General features: G+C 43.6%; 2 protein-coding genes across 2 annotated transcripts; both read right to left on the bottom strand.

The window, feature by feature from the left end:
- Window positions 1-134: 134 nt before the first annotated feature.
- Window positions 135-4,305, bottom strand: ccsapb (centriole, cilia and spindle-associated protein b). The gene is made up of 4 exons (XM_083696090.1): window positions 4,273-4,305; window positions 2,737-3,115; window positions 2,082-2,386; window positions 135-1,856 (listed from the first exon to the last, which is right to left on the bottom strand). The coding sequence occupies exons 2-4, from the start codon at window positions 3,095-3,097 to the stop codon at window positions 1,683-1,685; spliced, it is 840 nt and encodes a 279-aa protein (XP_083552216.1). The 5' UTR covers window positions 3,098-3,115; window positions 4,273-4,305; the 3' UTR covers window positions 135-1,682.
- A 984-nt stretch (window positions 4,306-5,289) lies between these two features.
- LOC310822750 (actin, alpha cardiac muscle-like) lies at window positions 5,290-8,763 on the bottom strand. Its single transcript, XM_083695221.1, has 7 exons — window positions 8,697-8,763; window positions 7,198-7,334; window positions 6,707-7,031; window positions 6,451-6,612; window positions 6,171-6,362; window positions 5,884-6,065; window positions 5,290-5,753 (listed from the first exon to the last, which is right to left on the bottom strand). The coding sequence occupies exons 2-7, from the start codon at window positions 7,324-7,326 to the stop codon at window positions 5,610-5,612; spliced, it is 1,134 nt and encodes a 377-aa protein (XP_083551347.1). The 5' UTR covers window positions 7,327-7,334; window positions 8,697-8,763; the 3' UTR covers window positions 5,290-5,609.
- Between the last annotated feature and the right edge of the window lie 12,610 nt (window positions 8,764-21,373).

Below are 21,373 nucleotides of genomic sequence, written 5' to 3'. Positions count from 1 at the left end.
TTGTTGCAAGGTTATTCTTTATTGTGTCACAGTACCAATCTTTCTTTCTTTTATTATGTGTGTGTTTTGTGTCTAATATGGATTTTAATTTTTTGGGGATATTTGTAAGTAAGTGTTGGAGTTCAGAGGCATGTTTACATATTAATCAGTGCTGTGTTGCACAGTTGTATCCAGGTGAACTATGCATTTCAATCACAGCACTAAAGTCGATATTTACCGATTTATGTTGTAGTGTAAGGTAAATCAAGCTAAGACGCCAAACAATTTGAAAAGTGGGTTATTTAAAACATCTTTATTTTCATCAGATCAAAAAATGCGATCTGATACCAATTTTAAAACAATTAATTGTGTAAAATGTAAACATCAAAACTGTATAATATCATACAAAATCACACCAAAATAGTGGTGACACTTGTATTGTGTTGGTGCTCCCTCTGTACAAGCTGTCATGTCTTTTGACTGTGTACCAAAGCCTACCTCTACAACAGGCTTCCTTCCAACCCATTTACTCTCACATAAACACACAGTGCTTCCTGCAGTAACAACATTAGAAAGACATTACACTGGCAGGACAATGTTCCAAAGCTTTGAGTGAATCAAGACCTCAGTGTTATGGCTGTAGATAAACTGTTATGGTAGCACACTTCACAATAACTCGTAAAGCTGGCCTGTTTTATTGTATACTGCCGTGGCCTACTGACCCAGTAACTGAGTGGTTCAAGTAGTTACTAGCAATACTAGTGGATGATTACTGTTTGCACCTTGGCTATGATCACTTTAACCGAAAGCAAAGGCTCTAAAGCAGCTATTTGGAACAGCAAAATATTGCACAAACTCTCAACAATGGCTTGGGATCACATGTTCTACCTTACATGTTTAATTCTTGCTAAGGTCATTTTGCTATGCTCTTAAATATGCGAAAATAAAACTTGTGCTTGTTTAAACATAATACTGGCAAATTAAATTAATCTGCAGTAACAACAGAAAAAATTAAATAATACTGAAAAAACATATTCTGCAAATTCCCTATTTTACATTTACCAGAGAACACACATGTAAACACAAACATCATATTTTATATCAAACATTTACATATAGTGACATTTTTCAACATAACCATATCATCATAGTGTGGTAAGTGTGCTAATGTTGTCACGTTTGGTAGAATGTGTGCGTGTGTGTGTGTGCGTGCGTGTGTGCGTGCGTGCATATTGGTCCTATGGCTCCTGAGAGAAACCCCAGGCTTGGGGTGCGAAGAGCAATACGCTGAGAGTAGAAGAATGTACAACACCAAATAAATACCCAATGGACCAGGTTGGGGTCAGCTGAATTTGAATTCAGTCAAATCAGGAAGTGAATTGATATTACAATTCAATTATTGCAAATAGAGCATTGATTTTCAATAATTTCACAATAAACTGATATATTTACAACATAATTTTCTAAATCTTTTAATTCTAGATTAAAATCCCTTCATGAATTTACTAAATTGAACATGAACTGATCCCAACCCTGCTGTGGACAGTGTTCATCTTGTGAATTTACGACTCCACAGTTAATCTATTAAAAATACTGAAAATAAAAAAGGTTACCTGCTGCGTTCAAGGGAGAGTAACAAGATTCCCTCCTGCAGTTTTTCATAAGTAGGCCTATGATATCCTGTCTGTCCTGTGTGTCTACTGCTACCTAGCAGAGAAGCTGCGCATGTACTCAGTGACCCAGGGGTCAAACTCTGGGACTAGTTTGGCTATGGACGTCTTGTCCAGGTCAGCTGACCTCGCCCTCGGTTTGACCACCCTTGGTAACTGCCTCTCCACCTCCCGTCTGGTCTTGGCCCGCAATGCAGACACATGGATCTGACGAGAGAGAAACACACAGGGAATCAGCGTGAATGACTACTATAGACAGATGTATAAAATACAAGGCAGGCCATTCAAATTCTAAATTAAAACTAGCATAGAATAAAATAGATTAAGAATAATAGACTACAATATAATTTAGAGAATAGAGGAAATGTGTCTTGTAATATTAAAAGCCCTGGCTAAACACACATTACGTTTCTTTGCTGAGCAGTCAGTCACCTCTCTGGTGGAGGCAGCGGGACAGACGTTGTGGGTCTTCTTGCTGGCCATATCAGCCTGCTTCTCACCCCAGCCGTATAGGGCAAATGGATGTCTGTCCTCCTTAGTGGTCTCTTTGGACCTCCTTAGTGGGCCCTTCAGCCTGGGCAAAGGCTTCCTGGAGTGTCTGGTTTTAGTCTGGACAGCAGCAGCAGCCAGCTCCTTCTCCTTCCCTAACTGCAGGATGGATTTAGTGGAGCCTTTACCCTGCTCCTGCGCCTCCTCCTCTGTCTCTCTGGTGCCTCCGTTCACAGCATCCTGGACTTCTAGGGGGAGAATTTAATTTAATTGTATTGAATTAGATTGAATTGAACATTGTTGATCCCCAGGGGAAATTGAAATGTCACAGGTTTACATGACACACACACACACACACACACACACACACACACACACACACACAGAGAGAGAGAGAGAGAGAGAGAGAGAGAGAGAGAGAGAGAGAGAGAGAGAGAGAGAGAGAGAGAGAGAGAGAGAGAGTGCTAGTGGAGGATGTACTCAAATTATTTGTGCCATGGTTTAAGTGCTTAAATTATGTATAAAGACATACTTGTATTGGAAATTAGGAATATATTTAATTAATAGAATGTATTGATAGACAATAAAGATGCGTTACCAATAGGTGGTGGTGAGATAACTTCAGCAATTTCTGGTCCCTGTTCCACATTGGGGATAATCTGTTCCGATGGCTCTGTCGGCGGAGTCTCCCGATGCTCTGGTGTCTTTCCTCCGCATCCCGGTGGAGATACGTCTTTTAGGATTAAAGGTTCAATTTTATTCTTGTTTGGAGGTGATGAACTGCCACTGGATTCCGAATCGCCGTCCCATTCGTTCCAGAACCACGGATTGTGCGTCTGTTCCAAAAGTCTTCTCGTCAGTCTGTACTTTAACAAGTCCTCATAACATTTGGAGTAGGTTTCCCATTTGGGATCCTTGAATCTCTTCATGTACTCCGTTCTCAACTTCTTTGTTACCATCCTGACCGTCTGCCAGATCTTTCTCAGAAAGAGAAACAGATGAGTTTATAAATTCCGGTCCAAATGGAATTATCTACATGATAGGCCTAATATTAGTGTAGTTACATTGTAGCGAGTAGCGATCAACAGGACTCGCAATGTTAGTAAATTACATTAATCTTAACTGAACTCACTGAACCAGACAGCACTCATCCCGCCAGACATTTAAAACATAACACACGGCTGTACCACTAGGGAAGGAAACCAATAGCTGAACAGATGTGGGGCTGAGTTGACACACCCTCCCAAAACATGTCGTCATACTACAGTAGGGTGCGTTCTTCAAACGATTCTTCTAGACTTGATGCACATTTCTGAGTTGGTGGAAATTATATTCTATTCTAACTGAATGCTGATATTGTGTATAAAACGCATATTTTTGATTGAATCCGAGAATTTCTATAAAGTAGATACCACTACTACATTTATGTGTGGCTATTAGAACGACAGGATTATTCCAAGATTTCCCTTTTTCCCTTCACCTGCCTTTACCCAGTAGGAGACTGGCTGGCAACAGAGCAACGATTTAATTGGTTGAACAAGCTAGGCAGCCTAACCAATGTTTCTTTGGCAAATACATTGCATCCCTGATTAGCTGGATGGGCTTGTCACATCTGTACAGCCCAACGTTTGTGTCTGCGTAGACAAACTCCGTGCCGAGTAGGCAATTCGCATGTCCAAATGTGTGTACTTTTTCATTTGTGTACGCGTTGAAACATTTTGTGCTTTGCAGGTGAATGTCTACAGATATGAACATATTGTAATAATTTGGGCTCGCACACTAGATGTCTGTGTGCACGAATTTAATCTTTCTGTGTGGTATCAAAGTAACGCCATAATTCTGAGGTTCAGCATTATATCGATTTAAGCCTCACTTAACTCATTATACTGTTAAAGCAATGACATTATTGTTGTGAGATTAATCTTCTACACAGAATGTATTGAAATAATGAAAGCGTAATTCCCCTATGTAGTATTACTTGTCAGTGCATTAGTAAGACAATAAAGAAAATGACTTTAACCTAAATATGATATATGCCTATGGCTATGACCCGATTAAAAAGAGCACAGAACCAGATATAGCAAGAATCGAACGTATTGCCTATGATTTCAACATTCTAATTTCGTGTACTTACAAGCTCGAATTTCACGGAAGCAAAACACACCAGATGGCGTTTCGTGTGCAGTAATCGTGGGTTGGCTACGTCTTAGCTCCGCCCGGAGTTTGAGATGGATTTAAAAGGCCACCTACTCGCAACAGGTGGACGAATGTTACAGCTGAGACTGCGCAGGCAAGTAGCCTACACTGAAATTAATTTACTTATTTTGATCTATAGCCTATGCAATACTTTCTTCAAGACGATTTATCAATATAGGTCATTGGGTACTGGGTAGATGTGGATATAATTATAAATTCAACCACTGTTAGGCTTGAATATTATGTTGTCTTTGAAATTCTCTAATGCTCTATTCATCAGAGCGCTTTGGGTAGATTGTTTTTGCGTATTTGCGTAAGTCGATGTTTTACTCACTGATTACATACTCAACAGGGACTTTAAAGTTGCTTTATAGGCAACTGTGTCCTTGGAATAGGAGATTGGTGTCAAATGTCCAGTCTGTGGCTGGAGAAGTTTAAAGTAGACGTGGACAAGCAAGCAAGGCACATTCCTACGAAGCCATGCACTAGATCACCTTTCACTCCTCCAAGCCGAATCAAGAAAGTCACATCCTCCTTAGCCTCGCCTCCGACTCAGGCAGCTGGGATAACAGAGTTTAGATCGTATTCCTGACGTTCACCCGCGGGTGGGGGTATTTGAACTTGAGTGAGTTTACCATCCCAACTCAGTTACACTGGCACTATAGACAGAGACAATCTATTATATATAGATGTCCTTTGAAAGAGGCTTTGCTAAAGGCCTTTACGTCTATACATTTATTGACGATGTAATGCATTAATGTGAATTATTAGTTGTAGGACATATTATGTGAAATCTTGTCCTATTTGGATCGAACGAAATACTGAGCTTGCCACCTGACATGCTGTTGTTACCTACAAAACTGTGTTATTTGGCAGGATTCTTCTGCAAAATGATTTTCCATGCTGAACAAAAGAGACATGTTCAGATGATCAGAGATCATCCACTTCAGGGGGCTTAATGCAACACAGTTCCAATGGCACCACAATTTATTATCAAACAGACAAGACCACTATGAAAAATACCAAATAATGGACTTTAATAAATTAATATTTACATTCACATGTTGGATTACATGGCATGTCTTGTTCTTCTTGATGATGTGTTTTTATATTTTTTTTCACAGTTACAGTATTTTCACCATGCAACACAGGTTTCCATGGCTACAAATAAACATTGTGCCAAAACTGTCCCGTGACAACAATGTATGGTTGTTGCTCCTCTTGGCGCTCCAGGGTAAGACGCAGGTGATATAGATGAGGATGAGGATGGCGTATTTAGAAGCACTTCCTGTGGACGATGGAGGGTCCTGCCTCGTCGTACTCCTGCTTGCTGATCCACATAGCCTGGAAGGTGGACAGAGAGGCCAGGATGGAGCCACCGATCCAGACAGAGTATTTCCTCTCAGGTGGGGCAATGATCTGGGTAGAGATAGATACAGGTTGAGAATGAGTGAAGAACAGAACATAATTCAAGATGTAACTGTTTTAAAAGTCAAGATTCGGCCCTACAGCTAATTCATCAATTCATCCATTTATTCATTGAAATTACCTTGATCTTCATGGTGCTGGGGGCCAGAGCAGTGATCTCCTTCTGCATCCTGTCAGCAATACCAGGGTACATGGTGGTACCACCGGACAGCACGTTGTTGGCGTACAGGTCCTTACGGATGTCAATGTCGCACTTCATGATGCTGTTGTAGGCGGTCTCATGGATACCGGCAGACTCCATACCTGCAGAGGTGAGATCGAGTTTAGAAACAGTACATCGCCCTCTATCATGACTAATTGATTAGTTAAATCGTTATATTTTGACGATGATTGATGATGAGTACGCACCAATGAAGGAAGGCTGGAAGAGGGTCTCGGGGCAACGGAAACGCTCGTTACCGATGGTGATGACCTGACCGTCGGGAAGCTCGTAGCTCTTCTCCAGAGAGGAGGAGGAGGCAGCGGTGGCCATCTCGTTCTCGAAGTCCAGAGCCACATAGCACAGCTTCTCCTTGATGTCACGCACGATCTCACGCTCGGCTGGAATTAGACAAGTATTATTATTAGTCAGGCTGCGTAACCAATGATAAGGTTATCTAGTTTAACTCTGTAGCTAGTGGAATCTCACCGGTTGTGACGAAAGAGTAGCCACGCTCGGTGAGGATCTTCATGAGGTAGTCGGTCAGATCGCGACCAGCCAGATCCAGACGCATGATGGCGTGGGGCAGGGCGTAACCCTCATAGATGGGCACATTGTGGCTCACACCATCACCGGAGTCCAGCACAATACCTAGAACACATCAAAATCAACATAAGTCAGTAAAAAAAACTGTTCGTCCGCGTAAAAGGCATGCGTAAAGTCCGCATATGGGGGATGTTCTTACCGGTGGTACGACCGGAGGCGTACAGGGACAGCACAGCCTGGATGGCCACATACATGGCGGGAACGTTGAAGGTCTCAAACATGATCTGGGTCATCTTCTCTCTGTTGGCCTTGGGGTTCAGGGGAGCCTCAGTGAGCAGGGTGGGGTGCTCCTCGGGGGCAACGCGCAGCTCGTTGTAGAAGGTGTGATGCCAGATCTTCTCCATGTCGTCCCAGTTGGTGATGATACCGTGCTCGATGGGGTACTTCAGAGTCAGGATACCTCTCTTGCTCTGAGCCTCGTCTCCTACGTAGGAGTCCTTCTGACCCATACCCACCATGACACCCTGGATCACAGAGAGAGACACTCTTTAACCTACATGTTGACTACATAATGCCGTGGGAATTCACCGCACAGCGGAGTCTGTGGCCTACACGTTTTCGCCAGTTGCGTAACATGGGTAATACAATTAGCCAGGCGTCTCGTCTCTGGAGTATAGGTTTATGTCATACCTGGTGACGAGGGCGACCAACGATGGAGGGGAAGACGGCCCTGGGGGCGTCATCTCCGGCGAAGCCAGCCTTGACCAGGCCGGAACCGTTGTCGCACACAAGGGCGGTAGTCTCTTCGTCGTCACACATTTTGGGTTCTGAATGCACAAATACAAAATAAATGTAAGATTCTAGCAGGGGCACACTGAGGCACAGCAGACATGTGCGATACCGAACTCCATAACGCATGGCACCACCCTGACCGTGCCAAATTAGTTTTAACCAAGGGCTAAGAAACAGATATGACAGGTTATGGGGCTCGTTTTTAATTGAGAAAACATGCTGAAAGGCTGCACCGGTGAGAATGATAGTTGATGTGATGTTATGTAATTCTGAATGTATGTGGTGATAATTGTCACCCCAATTGTATCTCTACTTTCTATACTAGGCCTATTGCCGTTTTAATTTATAACGCATTCATATACATAGTCGACGTGCTGCTCCCTCTCCTTGATAGTATTTTGCGCACTGTTGTGTGCCATAGAATGGTCTATTCCTCTATGTTGCTCTTCTGTAAATAGAAGCAACTCCATTTCGTTTTGATGATATAATCAATCTAGGCTGTAGACATCTTAAATGCTTCAGAGAGCCCTCGTAGCCAATCAGTAAGTCCCTCTCCTTGATAGTATTTTGCGCACTGTTGTGTGCCATAGAATGGTCTATTCCTCTATGTTGCTATTCTGTAAATAGAAGCAATTCCATTTCGTTTTGATGATATAAGCAATCTAGGCTGTAGACATCTTAAATGCTTCAGAGAGCCCTCGTAGCCAATCAGTAAGTCCCTCTCCTTGATAGTATTTTGCGCACTGTTGTGTGCCATAGAATGGTCTATTCCTCTATGTTGCTATTCTGTAAATAGAAGCAATTCCATTTCGTTTTGATGATATAAGCAATCTAGGCTGTAGACATCTTAAATGCTTCAGAGAGCCCTCGTAGCCAATCAGTAAGTCCCTCTCCTTGATAGTATTTTGCGCACTGTTGTGTGCCATAGAATGGTCTATTCCTCTATGTTGCTATTCTGTAAATAGAAGCAATTCCATTTCGTTTTGATGATATAAGCAATCTAGGCTGTAGACATCTTAAATGCTTCAGAGAGCCCTGATTGGCTACGAGCCAATCAGTAAGTCAATAACGTTGTTCATGTGCAATGAAGATAGTAATTGCTAAGTAGACCTATAAAACCAAGAGTTTACTAAGTAATTGCAATATATATATATTCAAAGAGTTCTAATGTCCCCTCCCACCACTTTAAAAATGAGTTCTCATTTATTCTTTCATTATTAAATTGTATTATTTTCTCACAGATGTAGACAATGTGACATCACCATCCGCATGTGGTCTAGCCTAAGGTTAGTTGCTTCCACCACAAATGTTGTAAACAAACAAATGAAGGTGTATCCTTTGAGTAACAGTACAGTAGCTCCAGTCTTGGCTCTTTAGGTCAAATCCGCGTTTCTTACCTTTGGTGTGTCTGTCTCAGAAGAAAAAGCTCAGAGTGCCAAATGCAACTGCTGCTGGATCCAGCTACACTGACACCTCTAACTCGCACACTTTATATACTCACCTTCCTACCCACCATTCACAACGCTGATGAGTATTACATTGGAATTTTTCCCAGCCGTCATCCATATTAGGTTCTTGGATGGAGCGGGACGCGGAAGGGGATTCCACCGGTAGGCTACACGGGCTTTCGGGGTTCGCGCTGAGAGCGCTTTCCATATATGGAACTGTCGATCTGACCCAAGCCACGGTGCCCGGCCCGTATATGGAGAGCCTGGGGGTTGTAAAGTGCTGTCCAACCCCAGAGCAAACTACAGAAGGCTACTACTGCAGAATCTCTGCTGGAGATATGTTCCCTTATCAGAGCGCAAATAGGCTTCTGATTGAAACAATAAAAAGTGGGGTGTCATATCGATAGACCATTTGAATGAAGTTTACAGTGAAGTCTTTGTCATCATAGGCTACTGAATTGCAAATTCATTACAACATTATGTTTCAATTACACGTTTTTAATTGCACAGCTTTTGAGACATGGCATTGCCTGTAGTCTATATGCATAACTATGATGTTAGGCCTATATGGCTCTTAGACAGAATTTACACAGAAGTAGAACTCCTTGGTTTGAGCTGTACAGTATCATAAAGGATATCTACGGTGGTGTGGTAGGCTCAAATCACAAACAGGCCTCACTGATGACACTTGCATGAGTTTAATGTCTATTCTAAAGCATTTGTCACTTGTTCATACAATATGTTTTTATGATTGTATGATTTTAGGGGATTTGGCCCAAGCAAGCAGTATTCCCTCATTATAAGTAAGAGGAGCAAAGCAGGAGATCTATGTTGTGGTGGAGATGGAGGGAAGGAGGGGAATGAGAGAGGGAGGGAGGGAGGGAGGGAAGGAAGGAAGGAAGGAAGGAAGGAAGGAAGGAAGGAAGGAAGGAAGGAAGGAAGAGGAAGTTGGACAGGGAGAGGAAGTTGGACAGGGAGAGGGTGGCATGAGGGCAGCAACAGTCTGCCCTATCACCCTGGCTGGCACCGAGCGGGGTACTGTACCTAAGCAGCTTAGCCCTGCTCTGCTAATCAGAAGATCCCTGGGGGGTTGACAGGGGGCTACAGAGCCTCTAGATTAAACCTATAGCCCTGAATTCAATCAAGAATCTTCACTGAAAGTGCTTTCTAGTCCAATAGTAGGCTTGGGAGGTTTCCGTGTCTGGGAAATTGCCCCATGAGCTCTGACATGCATCTGGGTCCTCTGGTGTCCTGGTGGACACACCTTTTGGGTCTATTTCCCAGATTTTTGGATCTATTTCCCCTGAATAACATGTCTAAAGACTCTGTATTTTAAGTACTGTAGGCGTACATGGTTGTGAGTTTGTTGGTGCATATCTTTAGAAATCCATGTTAGGATAAGTAACAGTACCCTCTGGTGGTATGTCTGTTGGAGACTGGTATCTAGGGCAGACTTATTCAACTGGCCCGGGGCCAAATCCTGCCCACCTATCAATTTAGACTGTCCCTTTGATACATTTTCAACATTAATAAACATCAGCAAAAAAAGTCCAAGCAAAAATTTGATATTTGGTGCCAAAATGTGTGTGTGTGTGGGGGGGGGGGGGGCGTCTGGGTGTATGTGTGTGGGTGTGTGTGTGTGTGTACGAAAGAAAGAGTTGTATGAGAGAGAGATAAATAATTCATCTGATGAATAACTTGATTATCACAATACTGTAGTTTATGCATGGGGGCACATATGTCAGGACACAGCTAAATTATGTGTTTGCAAACATCGGTGTACAACTGGGCTGGACTGTCCAGAGAAGACACACCTCAGTAGGAAGGACCACGACGTCTGTGAGGAAGCTGAGGATAGATAAAGGAGAGAACATATTCAAATGTGTAATCTACCATGTAACAGTATCGTGAAGCACTGTTTTCTGAATCAAGATTCTTTCCCCCTGGTTTCAATTCCTGACCTCAACGCACAGCCTACTGAACTGTCTTTATCAGAATGGCTGATAGGGTCTTGACCTTACCATAACGCTAGGCATGGCTTCCAGGGCACCACAGAATGACCTCTCCTCAGGTTCCCTGTATTCCTCAGCAACTGCTGAGGAAAGAACAAAGCATTACTGTCTGTTTAAAACAGCCATGGCTAACATACTGTACTGTAACTCAGCTCAAACTGAAACTGCACGTCTGTTAAGAAGGAACGCCTCTACATTTTACATTTACATTTATGGCATTTAGCAGACGCCTTTATCCAAAGCGACTTACAACAAATACATTTGTTTAAGTAAGTGAATCATCTATCCATCAGTCATCATAAGATAAAGTAATCAATGTTCAGACCAGGGGCCATAGGCAGTCACAATGCTCACATTTTTTTCTTGTTTTTCTTTTCTTTTTTTATTAACAGGAGAGAAACTTGTACAGGGGGGATAGTGGGGACAGCACTCCTCTCCACGTCACCTTATAAGAGCGATCGGCCAGGTAGGATGCAATCCAGGAGAGTGCAGAGCCAGAGATGCCCAATTCTGAGAGGGTGGAGAGAAGGATCGGGTGGTTTACTGTGTTGAATACAGCAGACAGGTCCAGGAGAATGAGATCAGAGGAGAGGGAGGAAGCTCGAGCAGAGTGGATAATATCCTGAACACACACTCTATGCATTTTACTATACCAATACAAATGTCATCATTCATCACCTTTATATCACCACCACATTCATCATACTCGTTAAGGATACATTACATATCCTGTGAGAGGTTCATCAGACGTGATTTTAGCAATGGCGTTCTGCCTGCAGAGCAGGCCTATGAAATATCACTGTGCCTGGTTGACCTGGCACCTAAGAGACATGGCCTGGACTAATGGAAGAAAGTGAACCAAATTAGACAAAGCCTGCAGTGATAAAGCCTAACCTTAACCCTAAACAAACCCTAAATTCTACCTCGACCCTAAATTCAACCAAAGTTTTATTCAACATTCAATGTGTTTGCTGTTCAGTCTTGTCCCTTTACTTTTCCCTGCTGTAACAGTGTAGACTAACCTTGCTCCCCTGATGTCGGTTCTGAGCTCCCAGCAGTAAAAAGTAGTCCATAAGACCCTTGAGGTGTGGCACATGCTGAGGAAGCACTTGCGCCATGATGGTGAGGAGGAGCATTCCCCTAGGCCAATGGGTAAAAATAGCGGTAGTGGTTTATGGTTGGACTGTAGTTGTGGGTCATGTTTAGCGGTACACTCCCACCCTAACCCTCACCCTCACCCTCACCCTCACCCTAACTGTCTCCATTGACTCCTCCCTGTGAAAAAACATAAGAAGAGAGGCTCTCCCAGTCTTCACGTAGATAAGGGAGTATCAGTCATTATGAAGAGTGCATGTAATGCTCACCTTCATGGGCGTCTTGTCAACTGTGATATTGGGCTTCATGTGCTCCGCTTTGCCCATAGGATACCATTCTCCCCCATCCTTAGAAAAACAAATCAAGTCAACATATTGGTAGAGTCTAAGGTTCACAGAATAATCTATGTTCTTAAAAATATAGAGAGTGGAAGGGAGGCACCCAGGGACAGTGGCACAATGGATATTGCCTATTGTATATCATAAGAATAAATGTTTAACTCTTGATCACATTTCTTCCAGAGTGTTTTTTCAGTACTGGAATGGACATTTTACTGACAGCGGACATGTATTCACCTTTGTTTCTCTCATTCCATATCGCCTGAAATACAAACAGCCTTTTGAAGTAGCAATGCTTTATAGCTGAGGCTCTCATGTCTAGTATTTGGTCGACAATCCTTTGCATGCATTAACTGCCTGAAGTCTGTGACCCATTGACCCCACCAGACGCTGGTTATCTTCTCTGGTGATGTTCTGCCAGGCCTATACTGCAGCCATCTTCAGTTGTTGTTTCTTTTGAGGTCTTTTTGCCTAAAATCTTATCATGAGGAAATTAAATGCATGTTCAAATGTCACACTTTTTGGCTCTGAAAAACTCCCTAGTTGCTATGGCAGTATGTTTTGGGTCATTGTCTTCTACTACTGTACAATGTAGTGCCATCCAATTAATTTGGAGGCAGTTGCTTGCACTCAAGCTGACAAGATGTTTCTATACACTTCAGAATTCATTATGCTGCTGCCGTCAGCAGTTACAATCATCAATAATGACAAGTGCACAGTTCTAGTGGCAGCTATACATGCCAAATATCTAACATCCCCTGCACCATGTTTCATAAATGGTATGCTATAAATCTTGAGCAGATCATTTTTTCCCCAAACTTTCCTCTTGCAATCACTCTGATACATGATATTCATCTTATCTGTCCAAAATACATTTTTTCCTGACCTCTGCAGGCTTTTTAAAGTACTTTTTAGCAAACTGTACCATCCTTTTTAGGCCTATAGGAGGATGAGGACCAAACTCATCGTGAGTGGCCATCATGGACAATCCCTCCCATCCCCTACATGACACTGTGGCAGAGCAGAGAAGCTCCTTTAGCAACAGATTATGACAACCATGTTGCACTAAGGAGCGCTACAGGAGATCTTTTCTGCCTGCCGCAATAAGACTGTACAACTCCTCCTCCGGCTGGCTTGATCGGGGTGATCAGAGTCAGGCTGGGGGATGTTAAATCTTACTGTACAGTTCATACTGTATACAATGTTTCAAATGTCTATTTTATTTTATTCTATTATTCGATTGTCACTTCATTTTGTTGTTGTTGGTTGTGATGTGAGCTGCTGAAACGCCTAAATTTTATCTATCTATCTATCTATCTATCTATCTATCTATCTATCTATCTATCTATCTATAGCACCCCCCACTCGTGGAACTGATCAACTACAGAGACCAGAGGACTGGCGTGCATCATCATATTACGTATTGCACTCATAGAACACTAGAGCCCGATTGCAAATACTTCATGAATATCTGTAAAACATTGACATAATCATATCACGATTCAAGACATTAAAATGAAGTCGAAGGCAAGCCTGTACACAGATATGTTGTATCTCAAACACCCATTTGGGCCTTCTGAGCATTTAGGTTAGGCGATCCATTTACGCACCATTCAGTTTTACAGGGAGCGAGTGTTCATGAACTAATTTATTCATTTTTTCATGTCTTATTCTTATCGCATTTGCCTGTGTATTAATCCGTTTTTAGGAAGGACATTTTGGAATCCGCCAGATAGATGTCTGAGTGCAATAGGCCTACAAACTCAAACTCTGTCACAACCATGTTTTAATGAACGAGAGAGCCTATTCGGGCATTATACAGAGTCATGGCTATACAATTAATTATAGGCCGTTTGCATACCGAAAGCGCACAGGCTAATGATCCGACAGACAACCAGTTGTGGTGCTTATTGCTTGCATGGCCATATCCCCATTCCAGCATGTTCACTTGACATTTGGTTGTTTGCTTTGTTTTTGGTCTGCTTTCCGCGTATAGCCTACCTTCACTGAGGGCGGGAGGGCCTATTATATGTTATGATGGTTAACTGGAAATGTTTTTTAGGCGACTTAGGAAGGCCATATAGTGATACAATGCATGTAAAGTTCAGTAGCTTAGTGCTGAACCAGCGACAAGTGATCCTTGGAATCAGACGCTGATTATGACGCATTTAGAATGCATATTGCACTATTGTGATGTACCGACTATGAAGCAGTTTGTTTCTGGATAATATCATCAGTATCATATCACTGTGCTCCGGAAATCAAAAGCAATTCATCTCTACAACGGATCTCTGGAGGTGAGTTGGCCTTTTGCGCGTCTACATGGCTGTTGTGATAATGTCGTGCCGCCTCGGTTCTTTGTGTTTTGGACGGGAAAAGCCCAATTACAACCTTAAGATTTAGTTTGTGAACTAGACATTTTTCAATATATTTATTGGCCACAGTCAATGCTAAATACTGGTGTTAGGACTGCGTTGGAAACGTATAGGTGCAGAAGAAACTCTGGTAGTGTTTGAGGTCAACTGCGCTGCGCTGCGCAACAGGTTGTGAGGCGTATAGGCCGTTGGTAGTGTATGATGTGTACTACTGTGTGGCTGTGCTAGGCCCGTAGGCTTCTCATATTGATGTTGTTTCTGCTTTCTATTAGTCAGGATTCACATAAAACAAGACAAACAGGACAGATGCCTTCACATCCACAACCTGAATAATGGATGCAGTTACTGTAAGTACACAAACTATAGAGGACTATACCTGCTCCTCACCGTAGATGCTACTGGTTCATCTTTGAGTTGCTAGGATTATGCATTAGCTAGTGTTATTTCATTTATTTTGTTTATTCTGCAATCAAAAACACACTTGTTTCAAAGTGCTGGACACAGACAAGAGGAGAAAGGCCGATGCTCTTCCTTTAGCTGGCATCACAGGGGATGACTACATTTTGACTTGACTGTTTTGTTCAGGCTGGGCAAGCTGGTGCAAGGGACGCACCAACCCAACCCAGCTTGTGGGGAGATGCCCCATCTTCAGACCTGAGCCCTTCCTCTTTACAGCAGGGGCCTCCCTTGGGACACATTTCTCCTCCATTGGGATTCCCTTCCCCTCCCTTGGGATACCCTGCCCCTCCCTCGGGGGACCAAACCTCTCCCATGATCTACCTGGGCCCTTCCCCCTCAGGACACATGCCCCCTCCCTCTGGGCGCATTCCCCCTCACTTGGCTCACCTGGCCCCAGGGGTCTCTGACCTGTGGCCAGTCAGGGAGCAAGGTTAGACCCACTAATCCATACTGTATATATGGTGTTAAGTCATTGTTAAACCCTCTTCTTAGATTCTGTTATTTAGCACTTTAGGCATTTTGAGCTGCAGAGACATAGGCCCTTTCTCAATTGTTAGAAACTTGATTCCTTGCGTCCTCTTCTCCGCCCTCCATTCACATCTTCTCAAAAAGCATTTGAGGAGAATATCTACGGGGAGGAACCTAGATCTTCTCCTCTAATGCGTTTTGAATAGGAAGCGAATGAAGGATGGAGGAGAGGATGCAAGGAATCATGTTCTAACAACTGAGAAAGGTCCATGAGCTACAGGGCCAAAGGACCATAGACTTGTACCTACAGCAGGGCTCTGATTCTGACCAGTGCAGATTGGCAGCGGATTGAACTAATCAAAGAGCGAACTGTTTCTCTATTAAAACATCTTCCTCAGGAGGCCAGCCCTCATTGGTTGAACTCACCACACTACATGGAGGGCAGGTGCAGGGAACTATGGCAACGCTTCCCGCCCAGCCACCCATACAGTAAGGAGTTAATTTGACCTCTACCAATCACAATTGATGAATGAACGGAATAATAAATAAGTGTGATTTTAACAACCTGATGTTTTCTCTTGTGCAGAGATGGGATCCAGGTTCCAAGCACCTCCCAAAGGACCATGGAGTGCCTGATGGGCTACCTTGTGTGGCAACTGTTTTCAGCTGTGTGCTTTGTGAGTGTAGTAAAATGCCTGGCATACACTTACCACAACCGCTATGAAAACATTATACATTTCAGTTTTCATCCTTGTTCTGTCTGTTGCTGTGCACATTTGCAGCTCGCAGTTCTCATGGATGGATTTTATGAATGATTCAATGACTGTGTCTGGATAAACATTATTTGATATTAATTGTAATTGTTATTTTTCATTACACAGCTCTTCCCACTGATCACACCCAAAAACCTTCAGACGTTGTCTTCCCTACCCTCTAATACCCCGAACGAACTGCAGCTGGTCTCTCCACTTAAAATCACAACACCACCTGCTCTGCCCAAGGCTCCACTTAATACCCCCAAAACACCGGCTTCTGTAGCCAAGACCAAACCACCACCACTTGCTGTGGCAAAGACTACACCACCACCACCAGTTGTAGCCAAGACTACATCACCACCGGTTACCGTTCCCATCCAGTCTGCCGTCTATCAGACCGCTCCATTGGTCAAACCCTCGAGAACTCTCCCACCTGCTGTTACTCTCCACATCCATTCCACTACCCTGATCATAAACGCTTCACCCTCACAACACTCCAAGACCACTCCTCCCTCTCAGACCTCCCCTCTTCACTCCCTCCTGACAACCCAACCGTCCTCTCACCCCCGCCGAACCCCCCGACCACTATCTCAGACCCTCCTGCCTGCCCCCTCCCAGACCGCCCCACTCTGCCAGACCATGCCGCCCTCAAAATTGATGCGATCTGTTCCACTGGTCGACATGTGTCTCCTCCAGGAGGTCAGTACACAGTCAGAGGATAAGAGGCTCCAGATCATTCAAGAGCTATAAGTTGACCTTATTATATACTTGTAATAACACTATAATAACTATGTAATAATGTTGGATTGACATGTTACATAGTCATTTCATGGTATATGGAATGGTTGAACTGTTTGTGCTATCTCATAATTGGAATATGGCTTTTTTTATTACTGTGTAATAGCATGTGTAATAACATAAATCATTCAACTCCATTATTCCGCAATTACAAAGTATCTAATTATATACAGTACATTTCCTATGTAGTAGCATGTTACTGCTATGTTGCTTCTAATGTTATAACAGTTACTAGACAGGTATAGGGTCAACTAACTAATGTAGAGAGTGAGCCCAGTTGGTTTCTGACAATAGTTCTATTTCTTACAGAGCACTTTGCCCCAGCCTCAGGTCCCAAAGATGTATGCACCTGGCAGTCAAGTGCTTCTGAACACCGACCACCTCGCCAAGCCTGGCTTCTACGCCCGTAGAAAAGGTGCCTCTAATAGGAGATCAATAGGAGGGATAGTAAATACTGATTTTATGCTGCCAGGGTGAAGCTTACTTTACCCACGCGGTCAGCCAAACATTGTCCTGTTCGTGGAATATGACATTTGTATCCACAGATCTACGGAGCAGATATGTAGACGCATTGGGAGGCACAGCATCCACCACATCACTCGCTGCCCTACAGCACATGTTTGCCCCGCTGGCACCCATGCCCATGCCCCTCAACACCCCACTGGAGGACTCACACTGGCACTCAGACTCCTGTGACGCCTTGGCAGATGAGGCGGAGAGAGAGAGAGAGAAAAGGCTAGTCCTGCCTCTCCTTCACACCGCGCAGCCCGGCGTCCGACAGAGCTGGTTCAGAAGGCTCTTTAGCAGGTGATGACACCCACAAAAAATGGACCAGGTCTACATTTTATAGGAGGCAAGGGAGGCTGGTGGAGGTAGAAACGGGCACACGTGTTTGATACCATTCCTCATTCAATTCCATGCATTACATTGGGCCTGTCCTCTGATTTCTACCTCCATCAGCCTCCCCTGCATCGTACTGATCTTTGGTGAACATGTAGCATCTTACTTCTAGAAGCTTTAGAACATCCTGGGTATCTGCAGAATACTAGATAGACACAAATTAATGTTTTCTCTCTTGTTTTTCTTTTACAGAAAAGAGCCCATCGCCACCATTGATGAGGGCTTGATGGTATAGAGTCTATTTCTCCCATCATGCATATTGACTATTTTCACCCCCAAAAAAACATAGCATTTTAAAAATACAAATAAAAATAGCATCTTCTAAATCATGTTATTGTCCCTGGTATTCATATTACTCTATTCACATTACAAAAGTCAGATCTTGAACACATAAAGGCCAGTGCTTGAAGCCCTTTTGTGGACCAAAACAGTGCTCTTCACTGAACGTTCTTTATCATGCAATCTTATTCCCTGATTGTAAACTATTTATCATGGCAATTTCGTATGATTCATTACAAAGCTCAAATCCTACAAAACCTGCATAGAGTGATTACAACCACTAGGTGGTGCCAAAATTCCACACAGGAGAGATGTTCATATTTCAAACATGGCTGAGCTGACTGGTTGGTGCCCCACTGCCACTGTTGAGACCAGGTCAGGCTCCTCATCACCATCTTGTCCTTGTGACCTGACATTGAATATACTGATAGGGACACGCCATCTTCATACAACCAGGGGAGACAGGTGGAGGTAGAAATTGGAGGACATGCTCATTGTAATGCATGAAATGGAATTGTTTTTCCTTGGTCCGAATGAACTTTGGCCGGGACTCCATATGGTTGTACCAATACTTCACCAGGCACTTAGCCACTATGAGGGCATGCTGATCACGAGTCGGCAGAGCGAGAGTGAACTTCGAAAAAACATCTGTCAGGATCAAAACATTTTCACACCCGTCAGATGAGGGCTCAACGACAGTGAAATCCATGCCAATGATCTCCAAGGGTCTTGGTGCTGGCAAGCTTCCCATGGAAATCACAATCTTTGGCTGTGGGGCCTTGGAAACAAGGCATCTCTCACAGGACTTACAATAATCACTGTACATACATGGCCATTAGCAACAGCTGTGAACAAGCTTGAACATTCTTTCAACGCCCTGATGGCCGTTCCCTGCATGCATCCGGGCCAGCACTTCCTTCTGCAGGGAGACTGGCAGAACTACACTCACCGGCCACTTTATTAGGTACACCTGTTCAACTGCTCGGTAACGCAAAAATCACATGGCAGCAACTCAATGCATTTAGGCATGTAGACATGGTCAAGACGACCTGCTGAAGTTCAAACCGAGCATCAGAATGCGGAAGAAAGGTGATTTAAGTGACTTTGAACGTGACATGGTTGTTGGTGCCAGACGGGCTGGTCTGAGTATTTCAGAAACTGCTGATCTACTTGGATTTTCATGTACAACCATCTCTAGGGTTTACAGAGAATGGTCTGAAAAAGAGAAAATATCCAGTGAGCGGCAGTTCTCTGGGCAAAAATGCCTTGTTGATGCCAGAAGTCAGAGGAGAATGGCCAGACTGGTTCGAGATGATAGAAAGGCAACAGTAACTCAAAGGTTGGTGGTGGTGGTGGTGTAAAGGTGTGGGGGATATTTTCTTGGCACACCTTAGGCCCCTTAGTACCAATTGAGCATCATTTAAACGCCACAGCCTACTTGAGTATTGTTGCTGACCATGTCCATCCCTTTATGACCACAGTGTACTCATCTTCTGATGGCTAATTCCAGCCAAACGGGTCAAACTGGTTTCTTGAACATGACAATGAGTTCACTGTACTCCAATGACCTCCACAGTCACCAGATCTCAATCCAGTAGAGCACCTTTGGGATGTGGTGGAATGGGAGATTCGCATCATGGATGTGCAGCCGACAAATCTGCAGCAACTGCGTGATGCTATCATGTCAATTTGGACCAAAATCTCTGAGGAATGTTTCCAGCACCTTGTTGAATCTATGCCACAAAGAATTAAGGCAGTTCTGAAGGCAAAAGGGGGTCCAACCCAGTACTAGCAAGGTGTACCTAATAAAGTGGCCGGTGAGTGTATTTGCTTCACCTGCCCCTCCTTCTGATCCTGCCACTCTTGGTACAGGACACCCTCGCAAGCCACCACCTTTCCCCACTGCCTTAACAGCTCCAAGGTCCTCTGCCCCTCGAAGTTGTTCAGTATGATTGGTGGAAGCCTCTATTTCACAGGAAGCAATCTGGTGAGAGGTAGAAAGGGAGCCTCTGGTCTCTTGAAATGTCTGACCACTGGGGGCTTTACTTCTATGTACTGTCTTGACAAAGCATTAGCGCCCGCATTCTGACTGCCAGGCTACTGTATATTACAGTATATGAAAATCAAACTGGGATAGTTCAGGCACCCAGCGCTGCTCCAAAGCACCTAACTTTGCTGTCTTAAGAAGACTCAGTGGATTATTATCTGTAAACACTGTGAACTTGTTCCTGATTAGATACTCCCAGCCCACTTCAATCCCAGCAGCTCAAGCTTCATGGCACTGTAATTCTCCATATTTCTCTCTGTAGCTCAGAGGCCCCTACTGGCATAAGTGACTAGTCTCCTGTGGCCATCCAACTCTTGAGAGAGGACAGCCCCCAGCCCTTGATGGCTGGCATCGATTTCAAAAGAGAGGGGATTGGTGAAGTCGGCATACCCCAACACTGGGGCAGTGATCAACCTCTGCTTCAAAGCTTGGAAGGCACCAGTCCCAGTGTTGGTGGAAGAAGTGAGCAGGCAGGTGCTTTAGGTCGTTCTTTGTCGGATTCAAAGCAGAGAGAGCATGGAGAGGGGCAGCTAAACTTGCAAAGTTCTTCACAAACCTCCTGTAGGGGCTTGCAAAGCGCAGGAAGGACTTAAACTCTGACAGGTTCTGAGGCCGTCGAGCTGTATAGCCTCAGTAAAATGCCATCAACATTTGGTAACACCGCTTTAGACTCAAACTCACTTAATCCATATTCTAGAAGTGTTGCCGGGTAAAGTGGTGCCAGAGATGAGTTGAAATGATTGAAAGATATTTCCGTACAGTCCATTATTCTGGGGCAACACTATTTCAATAGGGTAATTATGATATTAGTTAATTAATTTCAACCCCTTCTGGGACAATACTATACCAAATATGATATAGTGATGATTGAATATATATGTGTTAAGATAATTAGCATAGTGTTTGTGGTTCCTTGATCCCTATTTACTATGTTTAATTAAATGCTAAATTAAGGTTAACTTGGGCGTTCTTATTTAGAAGAAATCGTCATTGACATTCACCGGGAGTAGATGGGCGGAGTTCCACTATTGGAGCTCAGAGAACACAGTTACAATCACCACCAATAGGAAAGTTTGCAAAATTAAGAGAAAACAGCATCT

Source organism: Argentina silus (genome assembly GCF_951799395.1).
Source record: "Argentina silus genome assembly, chromosome: X".
Taxonomy (NCBI): domain Eukaryota; kingdom Metazoa; phylum Chordata; class Actinopteri; order Argentiniformes; family Argentinidae; genus Argentina; species Argentina silus.
Note: the sequence above shows the minus strand (reverse complement) of the source record. Positions and strands in the feature narration are given on the sequence as shown.

Bases quoted from the DNA above. Each gene is read 5' to 3' on its own strand.
- ccsapb (XM_083696090.1), bottom strand. From the start codon at position 3,097: ATGGTAACAAAGAAGTTGAGAACGGAGTACATGAAGAGATTCAAGGAT. The intron at 2,387-2,736 runs GTAACGCATCTT...TTCTCCCCCTAG, and splicing joins TATCTCACCACCACCTATTG to AAGTCCAGGATGCTGTGAAC. The intron at 1,857-2,081 runs GTGACTGACTGC...CTCTCTCGTCAG, and splicing joins CCGCTGCCTCCACCAGAGAG to ATCCATGTGTCTGCATTGCG.
- LOC310822750 (XM_083695221.1), bottom strand. From the start codon at position 7,326: ATGTGTGACGACGAAGAGACTACCGCCCTTGTGTGCGACAACGGTTCC. The intron at 6,363-6,450 runs GTGAGATTCCAC...GTCTAATTCCAG, and splicing joins CTACTCTTTCGTCACAACCG to CCGAGCGTGAGATCGTGCGT. The intron at 6,066-6,170 runs GTGCGTACTCAT...TCACCTCTGCAG, and splicing joins CTTCCAGCCTTCCTTCATTG to GTATGGAGTCTGCCGGTATC.